The following is an 18,092-nucleotide window of genomic DNA, read 5'->3' as shown; positions in this document are numbered from 1 at the left end:
AACTGGAATTGATGCTTTAAACTTGGTAGGCTAGTTGTCTTGTGGAAAGTGTTTTAAACTGCTTGCACAGTGCATCCAGGCACAGAACAATTACAACATAATTTAGCTGCTGTGTGGGAAACAATAGTGGTGTGCATTAGGTCAAGTTAGTAACAGAGTGTAGTTCTCTCCAAGCCTTTACTGTTGTGGCACTCGCTGCTACTGTTATCATCAGTGCTAGCCAGTGTCCTCAGTCTTAAACCATTCTCTTACAAAGGTAAAGCAATATTTTATTCAAGTCTTTGATGATAACTTAAGATTATGTCCTTTTAGTTATTTACAGGTCTGAGAGCTCCCGCACGTGGTTTATTGCTGTTTGGCCCACCAGGAAATGGGAAGACAATGTTGGTGAGAAAATTAATTCATGCATGCATTCCTGGGCTTAAGATGTAACCACAGGGGGTGGCTTTCAGTTTGCGGCTTGGACTAATAAACTGTACATTCTTACAGAATATGTATTACAGTGCCATTTTATATATAAAAGGGCAAAATTGTTCTTAAGTCTGGATTTTACAGAGGGAATTGTGAAACTGGTCTCTCTTTAGTTATTTTCATTATGACGCGTAATATTTTAGAACTTAAAACCAGCAAGTCCAGGTTTTATTTCCAGAGAGCACAAAAGGAAGTGGGTTAATTACTTTGTACAGCAGTGATTAATCAGAAATTATCTGCTCTCCACTGAAACATACTAGAAGTACATTTTGGAAATGAGGAGGGAGCACAGTAGCAAAAAAAGGGATTGTCTCACTTGCACACTGCTGTGCAAAGAATGTAAGAGCTGTGGAACTGCCTAGCCAGAGCTTTTTTTCTCAGCCTGATGTGCTAGATCCAGGGAACTGGAGCTCTGTGGCTGTGCATCAGCCAGGGAGCATCGAGTGTCGTCGTCCTCATCACATGGTGTGGCTGCAGCTGCACTCTCTGCTGACACTGGAGCTGGATCAGCTTTCAAGTGCAGGAGTGTGAATGTAGAGCAGCTCATGTAGGCTCATCTGTTATGTTTGATATACTGCAATATAATTGCTAATGACTAAAATTAGATTCTCTAAGCAGAGAATAATAATTTCTTGAATATGGTGAAACTGTTAAAGAGGAGGGTAGTCTGAGCATTCCAACTGATTATTTTCCCTAGCTTTCCTCTGAAAACAGCTTTTGCAAAGATAAAGAAGGGGAAAAAACACCTTTTTAGTTTTTTTTATGTGACTTGATCCAACTGGTGCATTAATTACCACCCTAAATTAGTTAAAACTGGCTTAGATGTCTATTCAGGATAAATTGAAAGGAAATGGAAACTTTTATTCTTCCATAGCAAGTTGTAGTTGGCTGTGGAGCTAATGGAAAAGTCTGTGGGAGTTTTGGAAATTATTAATTTGGCTGCATAGCCATTCTCATTTTTAAGTGATCTGGACAGAAGTTTTCCATACCATTTACAAGGTACTCCCTTTGAAGAAATAGGGGTTTTCAAACTGTCCATCAGGACATGAGTGGTCACTACAGATGCAGAGAAGTATCTTCAATATGATAGTTTTTAAAAGTACTTTTGTTTTTCCCTCTTTTACCAGGCCAAAGCAGTTGCTGCAGAATCAAATGCTACTTTCTTTAACATCAGTGCAGCGAGTCTGACTTCAAAATATGTAAGTAGTGGCCGTAAATTACATGGAGTTGAAAACACCCATGCTTTAATTGGGGCTTAAAAAAGCCAGAGGCTTGTGATGAGTCCTTGGTGAACTGTTAGCCTATAATGAACATCGTTTTTAAAAAGTGACTTGTGAAGTAAAAAAAGTTTAGTTTTGTGCTTGCGATAAAGCAATGTCAAAGGTTTTTTCAGCTCAACAATGGCAGTATTGCAGATGAATGGTTGTCGGGTTTTTCATCCTTAAAAAGTGAAGTAGTTGGGTCCCAAGTCTCTTTCACTCTCTTAATTTAGGCACCAAAATCTCTTGATGGTTAATTCAGATGTGATCATAAGAGAAGTTGTAGCGTTTCTTGTAAGATGTAAACAATACCATTGTATGTACTGAACCAGTGATATTCTGAATATGTATAACTGGACTGAGTGTGGTTAGTTACCAGTGAGATTGTCTGTAGGTCCTTCTGTTAGCTGTCTTGTAGTAAAAATTTTAACCCCCTACAGAACCAGTTTATTGTTATTTTAGGTGGGTGAAGGGGAGAAACTGGTGCGTGCTCTATTTGCAGTAGCCAGAGAACTTCAACCTTCTATAATTTTTATTGGTAAGACCTTAAATGTTAACTTGTATTTACTTTCTTAAATAATCTTACTTACCAAAGATTAGTAATTAACTATTGGAATAGTTGGATAAACTTCTTTTGGGTAATTCTGCAGCTCAGGACAGCTGTCTCCGATACGACGTGCTGGCCAATCAGTAGTTCACATTAAGCATGTTAGATTACTGTTATGTTATTTAGTTGGTGGTAATAGTGGGAAGAGGTGGTCTCTAAAAGAAAAATACTGTACTGCCTTTACCAAGTAAGTCCATTAAATTTCTAACATGAAAATATGTTCTGTTTGTCCTGAGTAGCAGTTTATCATCAGAAAGATTTTTTTTTTTTTCACCTCTCATTTGTGCTTGGCATTACCTATTCAAAGGCCAACACATCACGCAAGTTTTTAAACTTTGTTAAGATCTGTCTGTCTTCTAAAGAATAAAGATCTGGTCTTCCTTAATGGAGCCTTATATTAGCAAAGGAACTTAGGCAAATACACAGACTTGGATGTTGTGTGCTTAATTAAGATGTATTTCTTTGTTTTTTTAGATGAAGTTGATAGCCTTTTGTGTGAAAGACGAGAAGGTGAACATGATGCTAGCAGGCGTCTAAAAACAGAATTTTTAATAGAATTTGATGGTGTAAGTATTTAGTCTTGGTATTGTTTGATTTAGCTAAATTGGCTAATGTAGTGGCTGCTAGTACAACCTATAGGTGAATTACAAAGGGTTTGGCTGCTGGGGCTTAGCTCAGCTTCCCTTCCACCTCACCATAATTAGCAAACAGCATTTTTTTGTTGTTCTTAATTTTCTACCTGCTTACTGTGGTGTTCTGGAAGATGCAGTCTGGACTGGAAGGTAGTGATCTGGAGATGAGCTGTAATAATGTCTTGGAAGATTATGGACAGAGAAGAAAGAAGGATAACAGATGGCAGTAGTAAAGGAGCTGTGAGGATAACTGTTCTTACAGGGCAAGAGGGACATTTGAGGATCACAGAGAGTAGACTCCAATTGCAATTGCATGGCTTTATAAATCACTTTTCTTTATTCTGGCAAAGCAGAACAAAGATTAAATGGCTTTTAAATGGTTTTTGGTTTCAAAGGAATATGTGTCACAAGCATGCACTGTCAATGGGTGAAACTTGAGGGATGAGGATTTCCAAGACTAGTTCAGACTACATATATATATAGGTATCTCATGTATACACAGTTCTGACACATCAGAAAGATCCATTTCTGTGTTAGTACACCTTTTATTGAGCTATAACTTTTTTCTTGGTATCATAAGCTAGAGAAGACAGAATCCAGTAAGAAGTATTTAATGGCATGAATGCAATACCCAGGAAGAAGAACTGGATTTCGTAGTGGGACACACAAATGAGATCAGTGTATTCTTCTGTCACAGCACTGTTCTTGTAGTGAATAATTTTAGTTTGTGTTTCATTAGCACGATGGAATATTGCTACAGTGGTGAAGCAGTAGTAATGAGGTACAGGAGGAGCAGTTGATAACATGGAGAGGCAGCAAGGTTGGGAAAAACTCCAAAATGAATGAATCAGGACAAATAATGTAATGTGACAGTGATATGCAGAGGTTATTTACACACGCATGCAGAGTTTTTCCTTAAAATGAAAAGGGAAAAATAAGCATAATGCAAAGTTTGCTGACTTATTTAGGGTGTAGCTATGTCCTACAGTATTTCTGGAGAACCTTTTGAAGATGGTATGCTAGCAGTGAACCTAAATCTATGAAGAATTGAACACTAAGCAGATAATGTCTCTGGTAGCCTAATGTTTTCTCTAAAGTTTGGAAGGTCTAAGGTGAATTAGGAAGGAAATTGCTGTATCTTTCTGCTATTATGGTTATTTTATACCCCATTTTGATTTATGGATTTCTGCAAGGCCTGTGCTAGATGGATCTCTGTTCTGAATTTGTGGTTCTGGCTATACTTTTAAAGTTTTGATTCTTGCCCTATAGGTTGCAAAACAGTGTTTGGTTTTAAACAGAACAGCAGAAAGTATGTTTTTTTCACCATAATTATCTCCTGGCAGCTAAACTGATGAGTGCCTTTTATAGTTTTATAGTCTCAGGTTTTTCCAGAAAGATTTTTTTGGGGGGTTTTTTCCTACCTTTTCCTGGTTTGACTTTACATTTATCAGGAATATTTTAAAGCTACCTTAATGGAAAAAAACCCAAAGCATATATATATATAAGATCCCATCAGTGTGAATCCATGGCAAGTTTCTAAATAGTTTTGTTGTATTTCTGCTTAATGTAGACTGTATAAACTGAGAGCTGGCTTGCCCTTCTCACATTATATAGGTGCAGTCTTCTGGAGAGGACAGAATACTTGTGATGGGAGCAACAAACAGGCCTCAGGAGCTTGATGATGCTGTTCTCAGGTATCAAAACATCTTTTTCTGAATATACACTAAGATGATATTCATTATGGAAAACAGGTTTTGCCTAATATCTTGGTGAAGTTTTGTAATAAGTAAAAGCTGTTCAGCAAGGCTAACTTATTTAACTTCTCAAAGAGGGGCTTTACTCTCTTCTTTTGAGAGGCATCTGCACAGTCATGATGGTCTTAGAATTGTCTGAAACAGTAGTACCTTTTGAGATCAAGGCAGTGCTTTTTATATTTCTTGGATTTAGTATTTTCCTTTTTTGTTGTTTGGATCTTAATGGCAAAATAAAGGAGAATGTGTGATCAGTATTCCAGGTTGACCTGATCCAGTATTTCTCTGAATATTGTCTTCTGACATCCCACGCAATTACAGATCTTGCTGTAGATTTGCCTTAGGACTTTTTTGTTAAAAGTACTCATACTTTATTCTCTTTTCATTCTTGATTGAGGAAAATAGATATGTCAGCACTGCCTGAAGAAATTATTCCAAAGACTTTTTTTGTGTCAAAATTAAAAGATGCTTCATTTCATTGCCAGTAGTCAGTGGTATTTCTGCCTTTAGAGTGTTTCCCCTCTGGGAGGAGTCTTATAACTTCAGTGGCACCAGTGGCTTGTACATTTTTTGTTTGGTTGTTGGTAGTTTTTTCAAAATCTCCAGTTGTACTTCCTAGAATTTGATGATGAAAGTGAAATTTTGTCACTTAACTAAACCAAATGTTAGATTTGTATGTGCTAAATAGTTACAGAATAGTGTGAACAATGTATACATGTTTGGGTTTTTTTCAGACGGTTCACCAAACGGGTGTACGTGTCTTTACCAAACGAGGAAGTAAGTATTGTTTTCCATTCACAGTTTTAAGACACTTATAGGCAATTCTTCACTTGCCCTCGTGGATGATTACAGTTCTGTGAACTAACTTCTGGCTCACCTTGACCATATACACCATGCTTTAATTCTGGGAACTATTTACAGTTTTTCCCTATTTTTTTTTTCACTCATACTAGTAGCAAATCTGCTGGTAGCTACTCAGTGTTTCTTGAGTAGTGACGTGTTGCTTACAGACTGGCAGATGTGGGCAATTCTGAAGTAGGACTTACAGGAGCATGTTTGTTTGGCTGAAGGAAGGTGTTCTACTGCAAAAGACAGAAGTAATTTTCCTAATGTTTTTCAATTCAACAGGAGATCAAGACTTTTGATGAAGATTCTAATTATTCTTGATACTAGTAGTTAGGCTCTTGATCTTATTTTTACCCAGTCCTTGTCTCTGCTCCTGAAGAGATGATATTGCATAGTCTAATTGCACAAGCACTATAGGCAAGTTTAAACTGGTGAAGCACAAAAGCAAAACTGACAAAAGCGTAGTTCTGTTCTTGCAACACAATTTTAAGTGTTCAGTGAAAACAAGTTTTACATCTGATAATTTTATCTTCTTTTCAGACAAGATTGATTTTGCTAAAAAATCTTCTAAGCAAGCAAGGAAGTCCATTAACCCAAAAAGAGTTGGCTCAACTAGCGAGGTAAGTGTTTTGTAACCATACTAAATAAATATATTCTTCTACTGCATTCATTCAGACTTTAATTCATTCAAAATGTAACTAATGCAAATCATCCGACAGCGACAATATGAATTGCATGTATTTGGGGAAGATGGTTCCCTGTCAGGCTGCATGAAAGTATTTTTTATATATGCATATGAGGATACACCCAGTCAGGTTTCTGTTGTTGAAACATGCTCATCAGCTCTTTCCTTTGAGGAGGAGGGAGGAGGATGTTTCTTTCCACCCGTCCCTCAAGGAGTCCAGCTCTCCTCCCTGATGCAAAAAGATAGCACCAGTTTTGCACTTGGCATTTATTTCACATAAAAGGCAAGATCTCTTTGCTGGTGCCTTGCTAGGCTTCTTGAATGTATTACCAAGATAGCAGAGCAAGAACTAGATAATTTTAGGTTCTTTTCACTTTCAAATCTTATTGGTAAAATGTGGGTTAATTTTTGTCTCCTGTTGTGAAACTGAGTTGTTTTATGTTTTTTGTCATTGAGATTGACACAGTACTGCTGTTAGTCACCTAAATCTAATAATTTGTGTGAAGGAGATCAGACTAAAAAGCAGGTAGGGCAGGAAGGAGTGAAGACAGAGCGTGAGATGGCAAAGATAGGCAGGTGGATGTACTTCAGTCTGTTTCTCTTTGTGGTAGGACAGCAGAGGTTAGTACAGTCTTGCATGTAGCATTTGTCAGCCTCTTAGTAATGTTGCAGAAGTTGATGTGTAATCCAACTGAATATATTCCCTCTGTGCTTGAAGTTTGTTTGCTCAGGCCACATTTAGGCTGCAATAATAGCTAACTGGAGGAAAAACGCAGTATCAGTATTCTAACTGCAAATATAAGAACCAAATTACAAATGCAACTTGAGTACACTTTTTTCAAAGGGTTTAGAGAAAATGTAAAAGTTGAGCATCCTGCCTGCTTCTTTTTCCATCTTCCTTTGTTTTGAAAGAGAGAAGTATTTAACCTCCATTATAATTTTGTGTTCCTTTTTCCCTCTGCAACTTTTTCTATAAACTGTAATAGACTTTATGATCTCCAGAAGATTAAGCTCTTGTTCCTGCAGCTAGCCACTGTTCTTACAAGGGTGCTGGTTTTGTTTTTAAATTTTCATTTAGGTAACTTATACTACTAATTTTCACTTAATGTTGGCATTTTGTATTGGTGGCTTCCTGGTTCAGTGCAGGCCTTTATTCTCCAAAGTATTTCATTGATTAACTTGGATATTAAGTCTAATTCTGGAAAAGCTCCTACAGAGTGTACAGGACAATTGAGGTTTTGGTTTTATGATAATTGACAAATGTTGATAAACTACTGCTACAGAATTCTCCTGAGAAATAGTAAATGTGCTTAGGATCAGTTTTCATCTAAAAATACTAGTTGCTGCCTTTTTTTTTTTTCCCTAGAATGTTATTTGGGACTTGAATATCTGTACTTTAAATTTAATCTGTGGAAGATCACTTACAGTGAACACACTTTTGATTTATTAAACTTGAAAAATAACATCAAAGAAATACTTCTTCTGATTAAGTAACACTTTGATTAGCTGCCGTTAAATTGATGTAGTTTGAAGCAGGTTTTTGGTTTTTTTCCATTCCTCCTTGACCCCACTTTTTCCTTTGCCAAAGAATGACAGATGGATACTCTGGAAGTGACCTAACTGCATTAGCGAAGGATGCAGCACTTGGCCCCATTCGAGGTAAGCTGCAGAGATTTTTGAGGTTTTGACATTAGAGTTATATTTTCTTGCCTCTTTATAATTCTCAAACCTTTGAAATTTAACTTTTTACATTGGATTTTAGTTTGTTCCTCGTAATAGCATCTTTATAAGATTACTTACACAAAACCCTTCAGCATCTCACCATGTGAAACAGAAAATTTTTATGTCATAGGAGAAAAGCAGTGTGAAGTGTTTCTCACTGGTTTGTAGGGTTTTTAACTAGTGTCTTTTTGAGGCTGGTGTCAGTTCTGTTGTAGCTAAATTATTACTTGAATAGCAAATGCTGATTGCACTACTTGTCTTTATAAATGGGTCAAATCTCTTTTAAGTCTAAGGGAAGGAAAACTGAAACAAGATATTTTATGGGGTTTTTTTCTAGATACAGTTTGAATGGCATAGCTTTTTATATTTTTAACTCTTAATGTTGAATTGTGATCCAAATGACAACTGTGAATGAACTAGAGTTATGCTTGTTCTTTCTCTGACATGTCCAGCTAGGAAAAACTCACAGTTCTAATGTGAATACTTTTTTCCAACACCTCCTCTCTTTGTTCCATTTAACTAGCTAGTTATGTGTCCAGTAGCCACATCTAAGGGACCTGATCTTGTTTAGTGGAGATCAGTAGAAGGATTTTTGTGTAGAAAAGATTGTGAAGATTTGGTGTTAGTTTTCTGTTTGTAGACATATTTTCCTACATTACTGAGAGGTCCTAAAGGCAGGCAGTGCAGAAGTGTTCTGTAGTACCAGCCTATTATGTGTAAATAAAAATTATTGCAACTCTCTTAAATTATTTATGGGGAGGAGAGGTCTCTTCATGTTTTGTGGGTGTGTTTGTGTTATTATTTTTTTAAGTCCTGTAGCATGCATTTTTGCCAGTGCACTATGTCTTTTGAAAGCAGCAGTTGGAATGTAATGTTTTTTACCCATTTTCTTTGAGCTGCTGAATTTGTAAAGCAGATCTTTCACAATACTGCATAATAACTGGGAAACAGAACTGCATTAAATGGCTCTCATAAGAGACATCGTGTCTCCTAAGAATTTGTATATATTTATTTAGGGTGGTGGAATTAATCATGTATGCATTTAGGTATGCAGGCTTTACTTTGCTGACAACTCACTTAACACACAAGTCCATTTCAAGAAGAGACCGTGTAACATTGTGCCACACATTTCTTTCACTTGCTCCTGTATTCCATAAAAAACAATATATTTTTGAAAATGTTTTGTGATACTATCCTTGCCAATCCTGCCTAGATTCTTTTTCTTGTACTCTCATAGCAAAATGTTTACTGTTACATGTTGATACCATGAAAGCATTGCAAGTTAAAAAAAAAAAAAAAAGTATGGTGAATGATATAAGAATGCTTAGATCGCATGAGTGCACCATAGGGCAAGAAGCACTGTGATGTGCCCTGCCTGATTTTATTTCAGTGTTCTTGGCTGACTGTACCTTCTTTTTCCTGAACTTCAGTAGGGAGGTTGTGGATACCACGATTAATATGGGGGAGGTAGCTCTGTTGGCCTGTGTGCTGTTTTCCATTCTTTAGGAAGAAGGAATAATTCTGCTATCACTTTGTGCTGCATCTGCAGTAACTGAGTGTGAGTCCTCAGCCTGGTTGAGGAGCTGATAAATGGAGAAGAAGGAGGCAAAACCACTATGTACCTTTCTGTACAGGAGTCTGTGTTGAGGCAGAAAGGTATAATTTTTAGCTGCAGGGTTTTTTCCAGAATAGAAGCACTTTTAGCATGTTTTATTTGTCAGAAGTGATGGAAGTTCTCTTACAAAACTCACCCATCTCTTTTTATTTTTACAGAATTAAAACCAGAACAGGTGAAGAACATGTCTGCCAGTGAGGTAAGCTGTTCCTAGCAGCTGTATTTTCCCCTTTGAATAGAATGTTTTCTCACTAGAAACTTTTAAGGTCCCTTTTTGATGTGTAGTATCATACAAAATAAGATAACTTTTGGGGGTACTATGCTTTTTAATAACTTCTTCATTAAAGAAAATTCTTTAGAAATGGAGATTAAGAAGATCTGTCCTCAGATGTCAGAGGTTCATGGGTAGTTTGTTGGCTTTCAGGCTTCAGAGCACTTCTTTTTCTGTTAGTAAGTCTGTTCTTCATTTCAGCTGACTGTCCTGTCTTTTCCTTCACACTGAATTGCAGTATTTGTTACCTAGCTGATGATGTCAGAGGCCTGGCTTTTATTTACTCACAGTGTTACTTCCAAAAGCATTCCCAGAAGTACTACATGAAATTACTTCTACCCCCTTGAACCCAACTTTACATAAAGCAGGTTAACTTAGGGAGAACCTAAAACAGATTTGTGCATGTATATGTATAATACTTGCATTCATTGACACAGACCATCATAAAGAAAAAGATTAAACTCCTGACCACAAACTGCAGCTGTAAACATGAAAGAAAAAATACGGGAAGCAATTGGTCCTGTGTACAGAAGTGTCTGTTCAGGTGTGTGTGCAAACCACATTTACACGGGGAAATGAAGCAAAACTTAATTTCTGAGTTGCTTCTTGTGTTTAGCCTGAGACTGTGGCCAAAACTATAAGCTGGAAGGGATTTGTTGCAGGAGGATGACAGCATCTGTGATTATTTGTTGTGATGTCCTCATATGCACCAGCTCACACCACCTACTGAAACAGGAAGCAATGACACAGTCTAATGAGCTATTAAGTAACAAGGCAAATCTTACTATTAGCAAGTGTTAGTTTATTAAAAATGGTACATACTGGTAGTCTTAAATTATGAGACTCTTGCATCAGGTTATAGAGTAATAGAACACTCCGGTTTGGAAGGGACCTTGAAAGATCACCTGGTCCATGCTTTTGTGGGAAAGGTAACTTAGATGAGATTATTTAGCACCCTGCCCAGTCATATCTTCAAAACCTCCATCAATGGAGACTCTACCACATTCTTGGGGGGGTTGTTGCAGTGAGCGTCTACTCTGCAAAAAAAAACTTGTTCTTACATCAAGATGCAGCACTCGTAGAATGTGTTTTGTTAAAAGTGAATACTCAAATACTTCTTGAATAAACTGAAGTACATAAACCACTTGTTACCCTGATGTCTTTCATTTTCTGTTTAGATGAGAAATATCAAACTGTCAGATTTCACAGAATCTTTGAAGAAGATCAAGCGCAGTTTGAGCCCTCAGACCCTGGAAGCGTATATTCGCTGGAACAAGGACTTTGGAGATACCACAGTGTGAGACACTACTTGAAGTGAAACACTGCTGCCTGGGGAGCACATGGTGCAGACAACTGGGAAGCTGCCAGAGTTTACAGGACTTTACAGATATTTAAGTATCTGCATTCAAACTTGAGATTAAGAGAAAATTATACAATGTGAAATGTGTTCATCAAAGCCTCCTTGCCATTTAGTGAGGATTTACACACTGTAAGTAAGAGCACAACAGGACTTGAGATAAGTAAGATTCCTAACAATCCAATTCTGGTTTGAACATTAGTATATGTATATTGTTTCTGCTACAAGGCTCTGATGATATTGATCATTGGAGGACCTTTCCCTATGTTGTGTGTGTGTTTTTTTGTTTTTAATTTTGCCATGACATTGATGAACAATGAACTTGGAACAATGATGTTCAATTTGAGGTTTGTAAACTGCAGTTCATTTTTTTTGACTTTTTTTATCTTTAATGTGCCAAATAAAACAATTTCCCTGTGCAGAGTGGAAGAACAGCACTGGGGAATTATGATTATTAAAATGTTAAAAGTAGCTGGTCTGTTATTATTTGTCTTTTTGTTTTGTTGTAATGTGACTGAGTTGTTCACGGGACAGATTTGAAGAAGACCTTTGATAGCAGAACAGCAAAAAAACCCCAACCTTATAAAACCAATTCAAACTGCCTTTTAAAAGAAACATTACTAAATAAAGGAATAGACTGGGATACTCATTTACTGGCAGTATTTTCTCTTAATGCTTTTTGTAACGCTTTCATTGGTAGAATGTTAGCTATATGCTTCCAGTGTACAACTTGAGCCCAGCTGATGTTTGAGAGAGTAAGTGATGCTAATTGTTGAGTTTCAGAAATGACGTGTTTCTACTTTGTATTTTGGTCTGTTTATGATAATTGAAAGTAAAATTTCCATTGTGATAATTTTTTTAATCTCCACATGTGAGCATTAAAATATGAGGCTACATGTTTAATACATGGCACACACTAATGTTTTTATAGCTTTCATATGTTTCGGTTTATATATTAAAGTATGAAACACTCAACTGATCTGCTTTTTTAAAAAGAAACTGCATCTTTGTACAAGTACTTGTTTTTATTATATAAATGACAAGCTATTAAAAAACAAACTCTTAAATGATAGCCTTTAAGTACCATAATAAAGGAAAGCATTTTTGCCTTTACTTCTAAAGGCCCCACATCTTGTTTACAAATTCTACACAGATTAAACACAGATGTTTGCAAGGCAGAACACTAGTTCCTTGTTAAAGCAGGTTTGTGGGTTGTTGGGTTCTTTGTTTTTTGGTTGGTTTGGGGTTTTTTTAATACTTCTTCCAACTTAGCGATAGTGCGAAAATGCCTATTGTTTACTGTTGTTTTCATGAAAATGAGTTGTGTTGTTTGCGTTTGGTCTTCACAGAAAATTTGTTTTTAATTTTTCATTTAACTTATTTTTTTTGAACTACTTACCTGAAAGTTGACTATAAATAATATATTAAATGTATATATGAAAAAAAAACCCCAACCCTAGCTGATAGATACAGTTGTAGGTATAGTAATACTCTGAGAGGACTGTGCTCACTGTGTGGTATTGAGTACTAAATAGCAGAAACTCTGTCAAGCCTTTGAGGTGCACATATGCAATATGTTTGGGATTCTTTTTTTTTTTTTTCAACCAGAGATGCTTTTAACTGATCTTAAGATTAAAAGCAATCAAATAAGAGAAGATTGTGTTCCACTACTATGCCTTTTGAAATAGTCTAACCAAACCACTTCTAGCCTTCTAAGGATAGGATACTCTCAAATGTATGTCTTGTGTAAATTAAACATGACTTTGGTTCCTGTGATTCACTTCTCTGGAGAAATGCTAAAAGATGTCAGATTCTTAAATCTTGCTTTGCCTTAGTTCTTCCTTCAGTAGACCATCTCTGTTGTTAGAGATTCCTGGCTGACTTGATCTGTATTTGTCATACTCTTCATAGTGCTAAGCATGAATATTACTGTTGTATTAGCATCTGCCAGATAGCTACAGCTAAGAAAGGCCCTTGGTTTTATTCATAAAGCTTTGGTAAACATTCCTTGAGATCCTTTGCAAATGAGAACTTTGAAGATAATGCTTCTGTTTTTGAGTGTTCCTAAATGATTGTTGCAAAACTGTTGGTTGTGTCCACTTAATTTTGAGGAACATACTAGTTATTTATTTCAAATGCATACTCATTGGCATGGGATAGGCACCTGAAATGTTGAGATAGAAGTCCCCATCTCCTAAAGTAGCACCAGTATGCAGCCCAGAGAGTCAGAATCACCAGCTGCTACAGAAAAAGACAAGGGACTAGCCCTTTCACTAGTTTGTGCAACCAGTTCAGGTCAAGAGAATCTGTGTGACTGGTACGGCTGCTTTTTGGTCTTCTATTATGCCTGATTGTTTTCTACTTAGTGGATGAACTACAGCCCCATAAATTAAAGCTGGAACACAGTAAAAAAAAAAAAAAAAATTTGTTCTACAACATCAGTTTGCCCCAGAGCTGCTGGATTCTTGGCCCATGGCTAAGTGCTGTTTGATTCATAAATCTCCTTTAAATGTCTTGTCTTATGCTATTTTCTGAATAGTGTCTTTTAAGAGTGATTCTGTTCCGCTTAAGGCATTATCTTCCATCTTACTCCTCATTTTACATGTACTAAGTCCCTGCTCAGTCATTCCATCTATATGTTGGATTAACTGTGTATAAGAGCAGATCTGGGGAAAAACAACCACAATGGGAAAAAAACACCAAACCTTCCCTTCCCCCCCACCCCCTTAAAAACAAAAACCAAAAACACCCCAAACAACCTCAAATTACCCGTATTTCTCAAATCTGTAGTACTTACACAGAACTTTACCAACTGTATTTTCCACAAAGTCAGGTTGTGTTCTAATACAAGGTCTCAAATAAGGATGAACAGGACAGCAGCTTGGGTGCTTTTAACCTTTGTGAAGACTACTATTCCATTAGCTCTCTGGACTGATTTTTTCCTGTCTTTTCTCCCACCACTCCCCCCCCCTTTTATTTTCTGTGAATCTGCCCACTACTAGTGAATGAGTAACTTGACCCACTTTTTTGACATGATTAGTAAGCAGCTTGTCTGGCTCTCTGCCAGTGTGTTTTACTGACTTTCAAGTGTAGCAGTTACTGGAGGGAGAAAATAAAACCAACCCAAACCCCTTGTGTTTTTCTAACAACCTTCTTCATACATTTTTCTGCTTTTATTAAGCAGGTTCCTGCTTTTTATTAAGCAGGAGCCACACTTTGTCTTTCCACGTACTGGAAGAATAGTATGTAGATTGCTCTTTCTCCTTAAAATGAGAATTTGTTGTGTGTTATGATGCTCCCTTTACTAATGTTGACTTTTCTGTGGATTACAGCAAACCTGTACAGGTTCTCTGCATATGCAAAGACAAAATCAACACAGAATACTAAAGCCTTAAACTAGGATATTTATGCACAAATAAGTTTCTCTCTCCTGTTAGTTTCTTAGACTTTACAGCGTTTAGTGTATCAGAAATAGGCATTGTGCCCCTGAGATATCTTGCTGACTCAAAGCCAGTTGCTAGTACAGTTCTGTTGAATATGGCCCTGCAACTTTATGTAGGTAACAAATGTGATAATAACACTTCAAAATGAGTAAGAATGGGATCTCTGAACTGAGAAGGTATGTTGCTGCTGCACTAATTAGAGGCTATTGCTGGTTTTTCTGTACCATTCTCTCAAGTGTTTTTAAAATGACAGTTTTTATACATATAACTCAATTAACCTTACCTTCTGGTACAGGATAAGTAGTTTTCTTTCTATTCTAGACAAGTGGGGTTTAGCACTGCTTGGCACTGCTGTCAGGTCCCTCTTGTGAAATATAAGTACTTTGTACTGGGAATACTGAAGTCAGATGTGCTGGCAAATGGAACTGAGACATCTGTTCTGCAACAGGAAAGCAGTGTTCTCCTTGGGGTTTCCTTAATCACCTATGGTGAGACTTTGTGCCCTAGATTTCCATAGTGCTTTCCTACCCAAGACATGGATGATGCATAGTTGTGCCTAGGACGTGCTTCTCTAGCTTCTCCAGTGCTTTAGGGATGCTTCTGCATGTGGCAGCTTTGGGAGGGGGCCAGTGCTACTGTACCTGACCAGATTTTAATTCATTTTCTGTGGTGCCCTCAAGCTTTTGTGATGCTTTAAGTTGTTGGGGTTTCTACCAGATATCAAAAATAGAATGAAGAGTAGCAAGCAGATAGTCAATGCAACTAGTTATCTCAGTCATTGTGCTAATTAGAGGCAGTTTTATTATTAGTTTCTCTTGAGCTGCTGTTTAGTGTTGAAGAATGTTGTTTTACTGACCTATGTGAATTTTCTTGCTTAGGATGATCTGCAGACATCTTAAGAAATGACCAGTTGATCAGCTATTTTCTTTTAGAATTTCCTATTATAATTCCCTAATTATAATTTTCATTATATTTTAATTATGGTAATTATAATTCCACAGGATGAGGAAGTTAGGCTGTCACTTCCTGCAAATACAAAATCATCTTGTAAAATATGGGGAAATGTGTATTCTGTTTTTCCTGCTTCTTGTGTAAATCATTAACTGTCTTAGAGTGGAAACTTCTTACCTTGTCAATAACTACCTCCTGAGTTCAGCAATAATTGGCAAGGTACACACTCCTCCGGTGGATTCAATATACTGACTCAACACTGCAGATTCTTCAGAGTCCGATGTTTTGATTTGAAAATGCTTGATGTAACTTCTGGAAACTATGGTGATGAACCTTGTTTTGCTGTAAGACTTGCCTTCATAAGATACACTTCTTAAAAAATCCTTTCTTCAGAGAAGTGGCTTTGAGGACTAAAGGTCGTCGCTCTTTGTAGTTGGTTAATACAGGCGTAGTAATCAAAGATGCCAGGGTGTGGCCTCTCAGTTCTGCAGGGTTCTCTCCCATTAGAAGTGGGGAAGAAAGTACTTTGTCTAATAGTCGCACACCCTTCAAAGGGACTGGAAACACAGAAACTGTTTTTGCCACATGATTCCCATTTTTAGTCATGTGAAGGGCTAGTCAGTATTTTTCAGAAATCTGTATTAAAGTGATGAAAACCAAAGGTGGAGACAAAACACCATACCCCACCCCCATAAAATATATTGGACAACTCCAGTCTGGGATGGGATTCATTTTTGTATTTTGTTGTTTAGAAGCACTTTTGTTTCGTTGTTCTTTTAAGAATGTTTTCTGAAATGTTAAACACCATTTTACTAATAATAAGCAATGTAAAAAAGCATGACAAGCAGTCACATAGCTTTAGCTTACAATAAAATGTTTTGTTTGTCCTGTTATTACTGTTTTCTTGTCTGTTTATCAGATAAAATGTCCAAAACTAAAAGCCTTTTCATTAAACTTGAAGCCTATGAAATTGCTGCTGGTTTAAAAAAAAATTAAAAACATCAGGTGTTGTATACCAGATGATGGAACAATAAATATGTAAATAAATCAGTTTCTAACGAACATAACTCAAGTTCTTAAAACTAATGTAAACAGAAGTGCTACTTCCTAAATAAATGTGCTTAAACTGAAAGTGTGTGCTTATCCTAGTCTTGCTAGATCATGGTGAAAACCAGGAAGTTTCACATAACTGTGAAACCTTCTGGTGGTCATGGGGAAGTCCTGAAAAATTTGGAGCAACATTTGCTTGGCCTCAAAATGGCTTTTCTTTTGCCTGGGGGAGAGTACTGCTGTTCTTTCTGTTAAGTATAATTTCTTTACTTATCCCCATTGCCTTACCATTTGTTGTTCTCTGTCTTGAGGCTGCATCTGGACTGCTTACAGCTATTTCTGTTATTACAGTTACATCCTGAAGATAAAATTAATCAAATTTTATTTTTTAAGACTAATTTTAATATTACATATCTGGCAGCATTAGGGGTCTCCCAAAAACCAGCATGACCACTGCCTTCCACACATCATCATGTCAATCACTGCTAAAAGAAATCAACCCAATAAAAATCAATACAGTAAGGAAGAAAAAAACCCCAATGTTTTGGACTGAAGCATGTGAGCTATTCCTGCTTCTGGGAAGCAATAATTCCTTAGGACAGAAAGACATCGCTGGTGTCTATCCAAGTTATCTCTCTTTGGCTGAAATACTACTGCTTGGAGGTAGATTTTGAACCACTAAAATGATTTCTATTGGTATTTTTGTGTATAGGTTGCAGACATTCAAATATTTTTATTCTCGTAGAGGAGATAATCAGATAAATTAAAATCGGTGAAGAAAGAACAGCATGAAAAAACATGTCCCACCATTTGCTATTTTGAAATCTACAGAAATTTTGTTTTTGGCAGCATGCCCTGGATTGAAGTTTATCTTGGACTCATTAAATTGTTCCCATTCCCTCTAAGGAGGGGAGACGAGACTGCATGCCTAGTGTTAGGTGCTGGTGTATCTCAGATGGAGATCTGTTTATTTCTGTATTTTAGTGCTCTAAGTTTGCTAGAGAAAAGGGAGAAAAAAGTAAGTTAAAACTTGCTGGGTGGTGGGTTTTTTTGTTTGTTTTGTGTTTGGGTTTTTTTGTGGTTTTGTTTATGGGTTTTCTGTTTGGTTTATTGTTAGTTTATTTGGGTGGGTGGGATTTGTTTTGTTTTGGGTTTTTTTGTTGTTGGGTTTTTTTTTCCCCAATCATGCCATCTTTCTGCAAATTTCCAATTTCCAAATATGTTGTGAACTTGTGAAATCCAGCCTGTTTCCTACAAGGGTTCATATGGCTCTGGAGAAGACAGTTATGCAACTTTCTCTAAGTTATTTTTTATTCTATGTATCATGATAAACCAGGAAATACATGTAGTGGTTAAGGCAGAAAAATAGAATTTAATTCAAGTCCATCATCTCTCAACATTTGTGGGATTATTCCAGGTGCTATTTGCAGCT

At 36.8% G+C, this 18,092-nt stretch overlaps 1 protein-coding gene across 4 annotated transcripts in view; it reads left to right on the top strand.

Annotated features, from left to right (window-relative positions):
• SPAST (spastin) overlaps window positions 1-16,742 on the top strand; it is a 38,823-nt gene extending 22,081 nt beyond the window's left edge. For all 4 annotated transcript variants that reach the window (XM_053938171.1, XM_053938169.1, XM_053938170.1 and 1 more), the window contains 10 exons: window positions 313-387; window positions 1,599-1,670; window positions 2,193-2,268; window positions 2,812-2,903; window positions 4,584-4,663; window positions 5,455-5,497; window positions 6,107-6,186; window positions 7,840-7,910; window positions 9,747-9,787; window positions 11,038-16,742. In XM_053938171.1, coding sequence (XP_053794146.1) covers window positions 313-387; window positions 1,599-1,670; window positions 2,193-2,268; window positions 2,812-2,903; window positions 4,584-4,663; window positions 5,455-5,497; window positions 6,107-6,186; window positions 7,840-7,910; window positions 9,747-9,787; window positions 11,038-11,160 — 753 coding nt within the window. In that variant the 3' untranslated portion in view covers window positions 11,161-16,742. The remainder of the gene's footprint in view (window positions 1-312; window positions 388-1,598; window positions 1,671-2,192; window positions 2,269-2,811; window positions 2,904-4,583; window positions 4,664-5,454; window positions 5,498-6,106; window positions 6,187-7,839; window positions 7,911-9,746; window positions 9,788-11,037) is intronic.
• The last annotated feature ends 1,350 nt before the right edge of the window (window positions 16,743-18,092 follow it).

Source organism: Vidua chalybeata, chromosome 3 (genome assembly GCF_026979565.1).
Source record: "Vidua chalybeata isolate OUT-0048 chromosome 3, bVidCha1 merged haplotype, whole genome shotgun sequence".
Lineage (NCBI taxonomy): Eukaryota > Metazoa > Chordata > Aves > Passeriformes > Viduidae > Vidua > Vidua chalybeata.
Note: the sequence above shows the minus strand (reverse complement) of the source record. Positions and strands in the feature narration are given on the sequence as shown.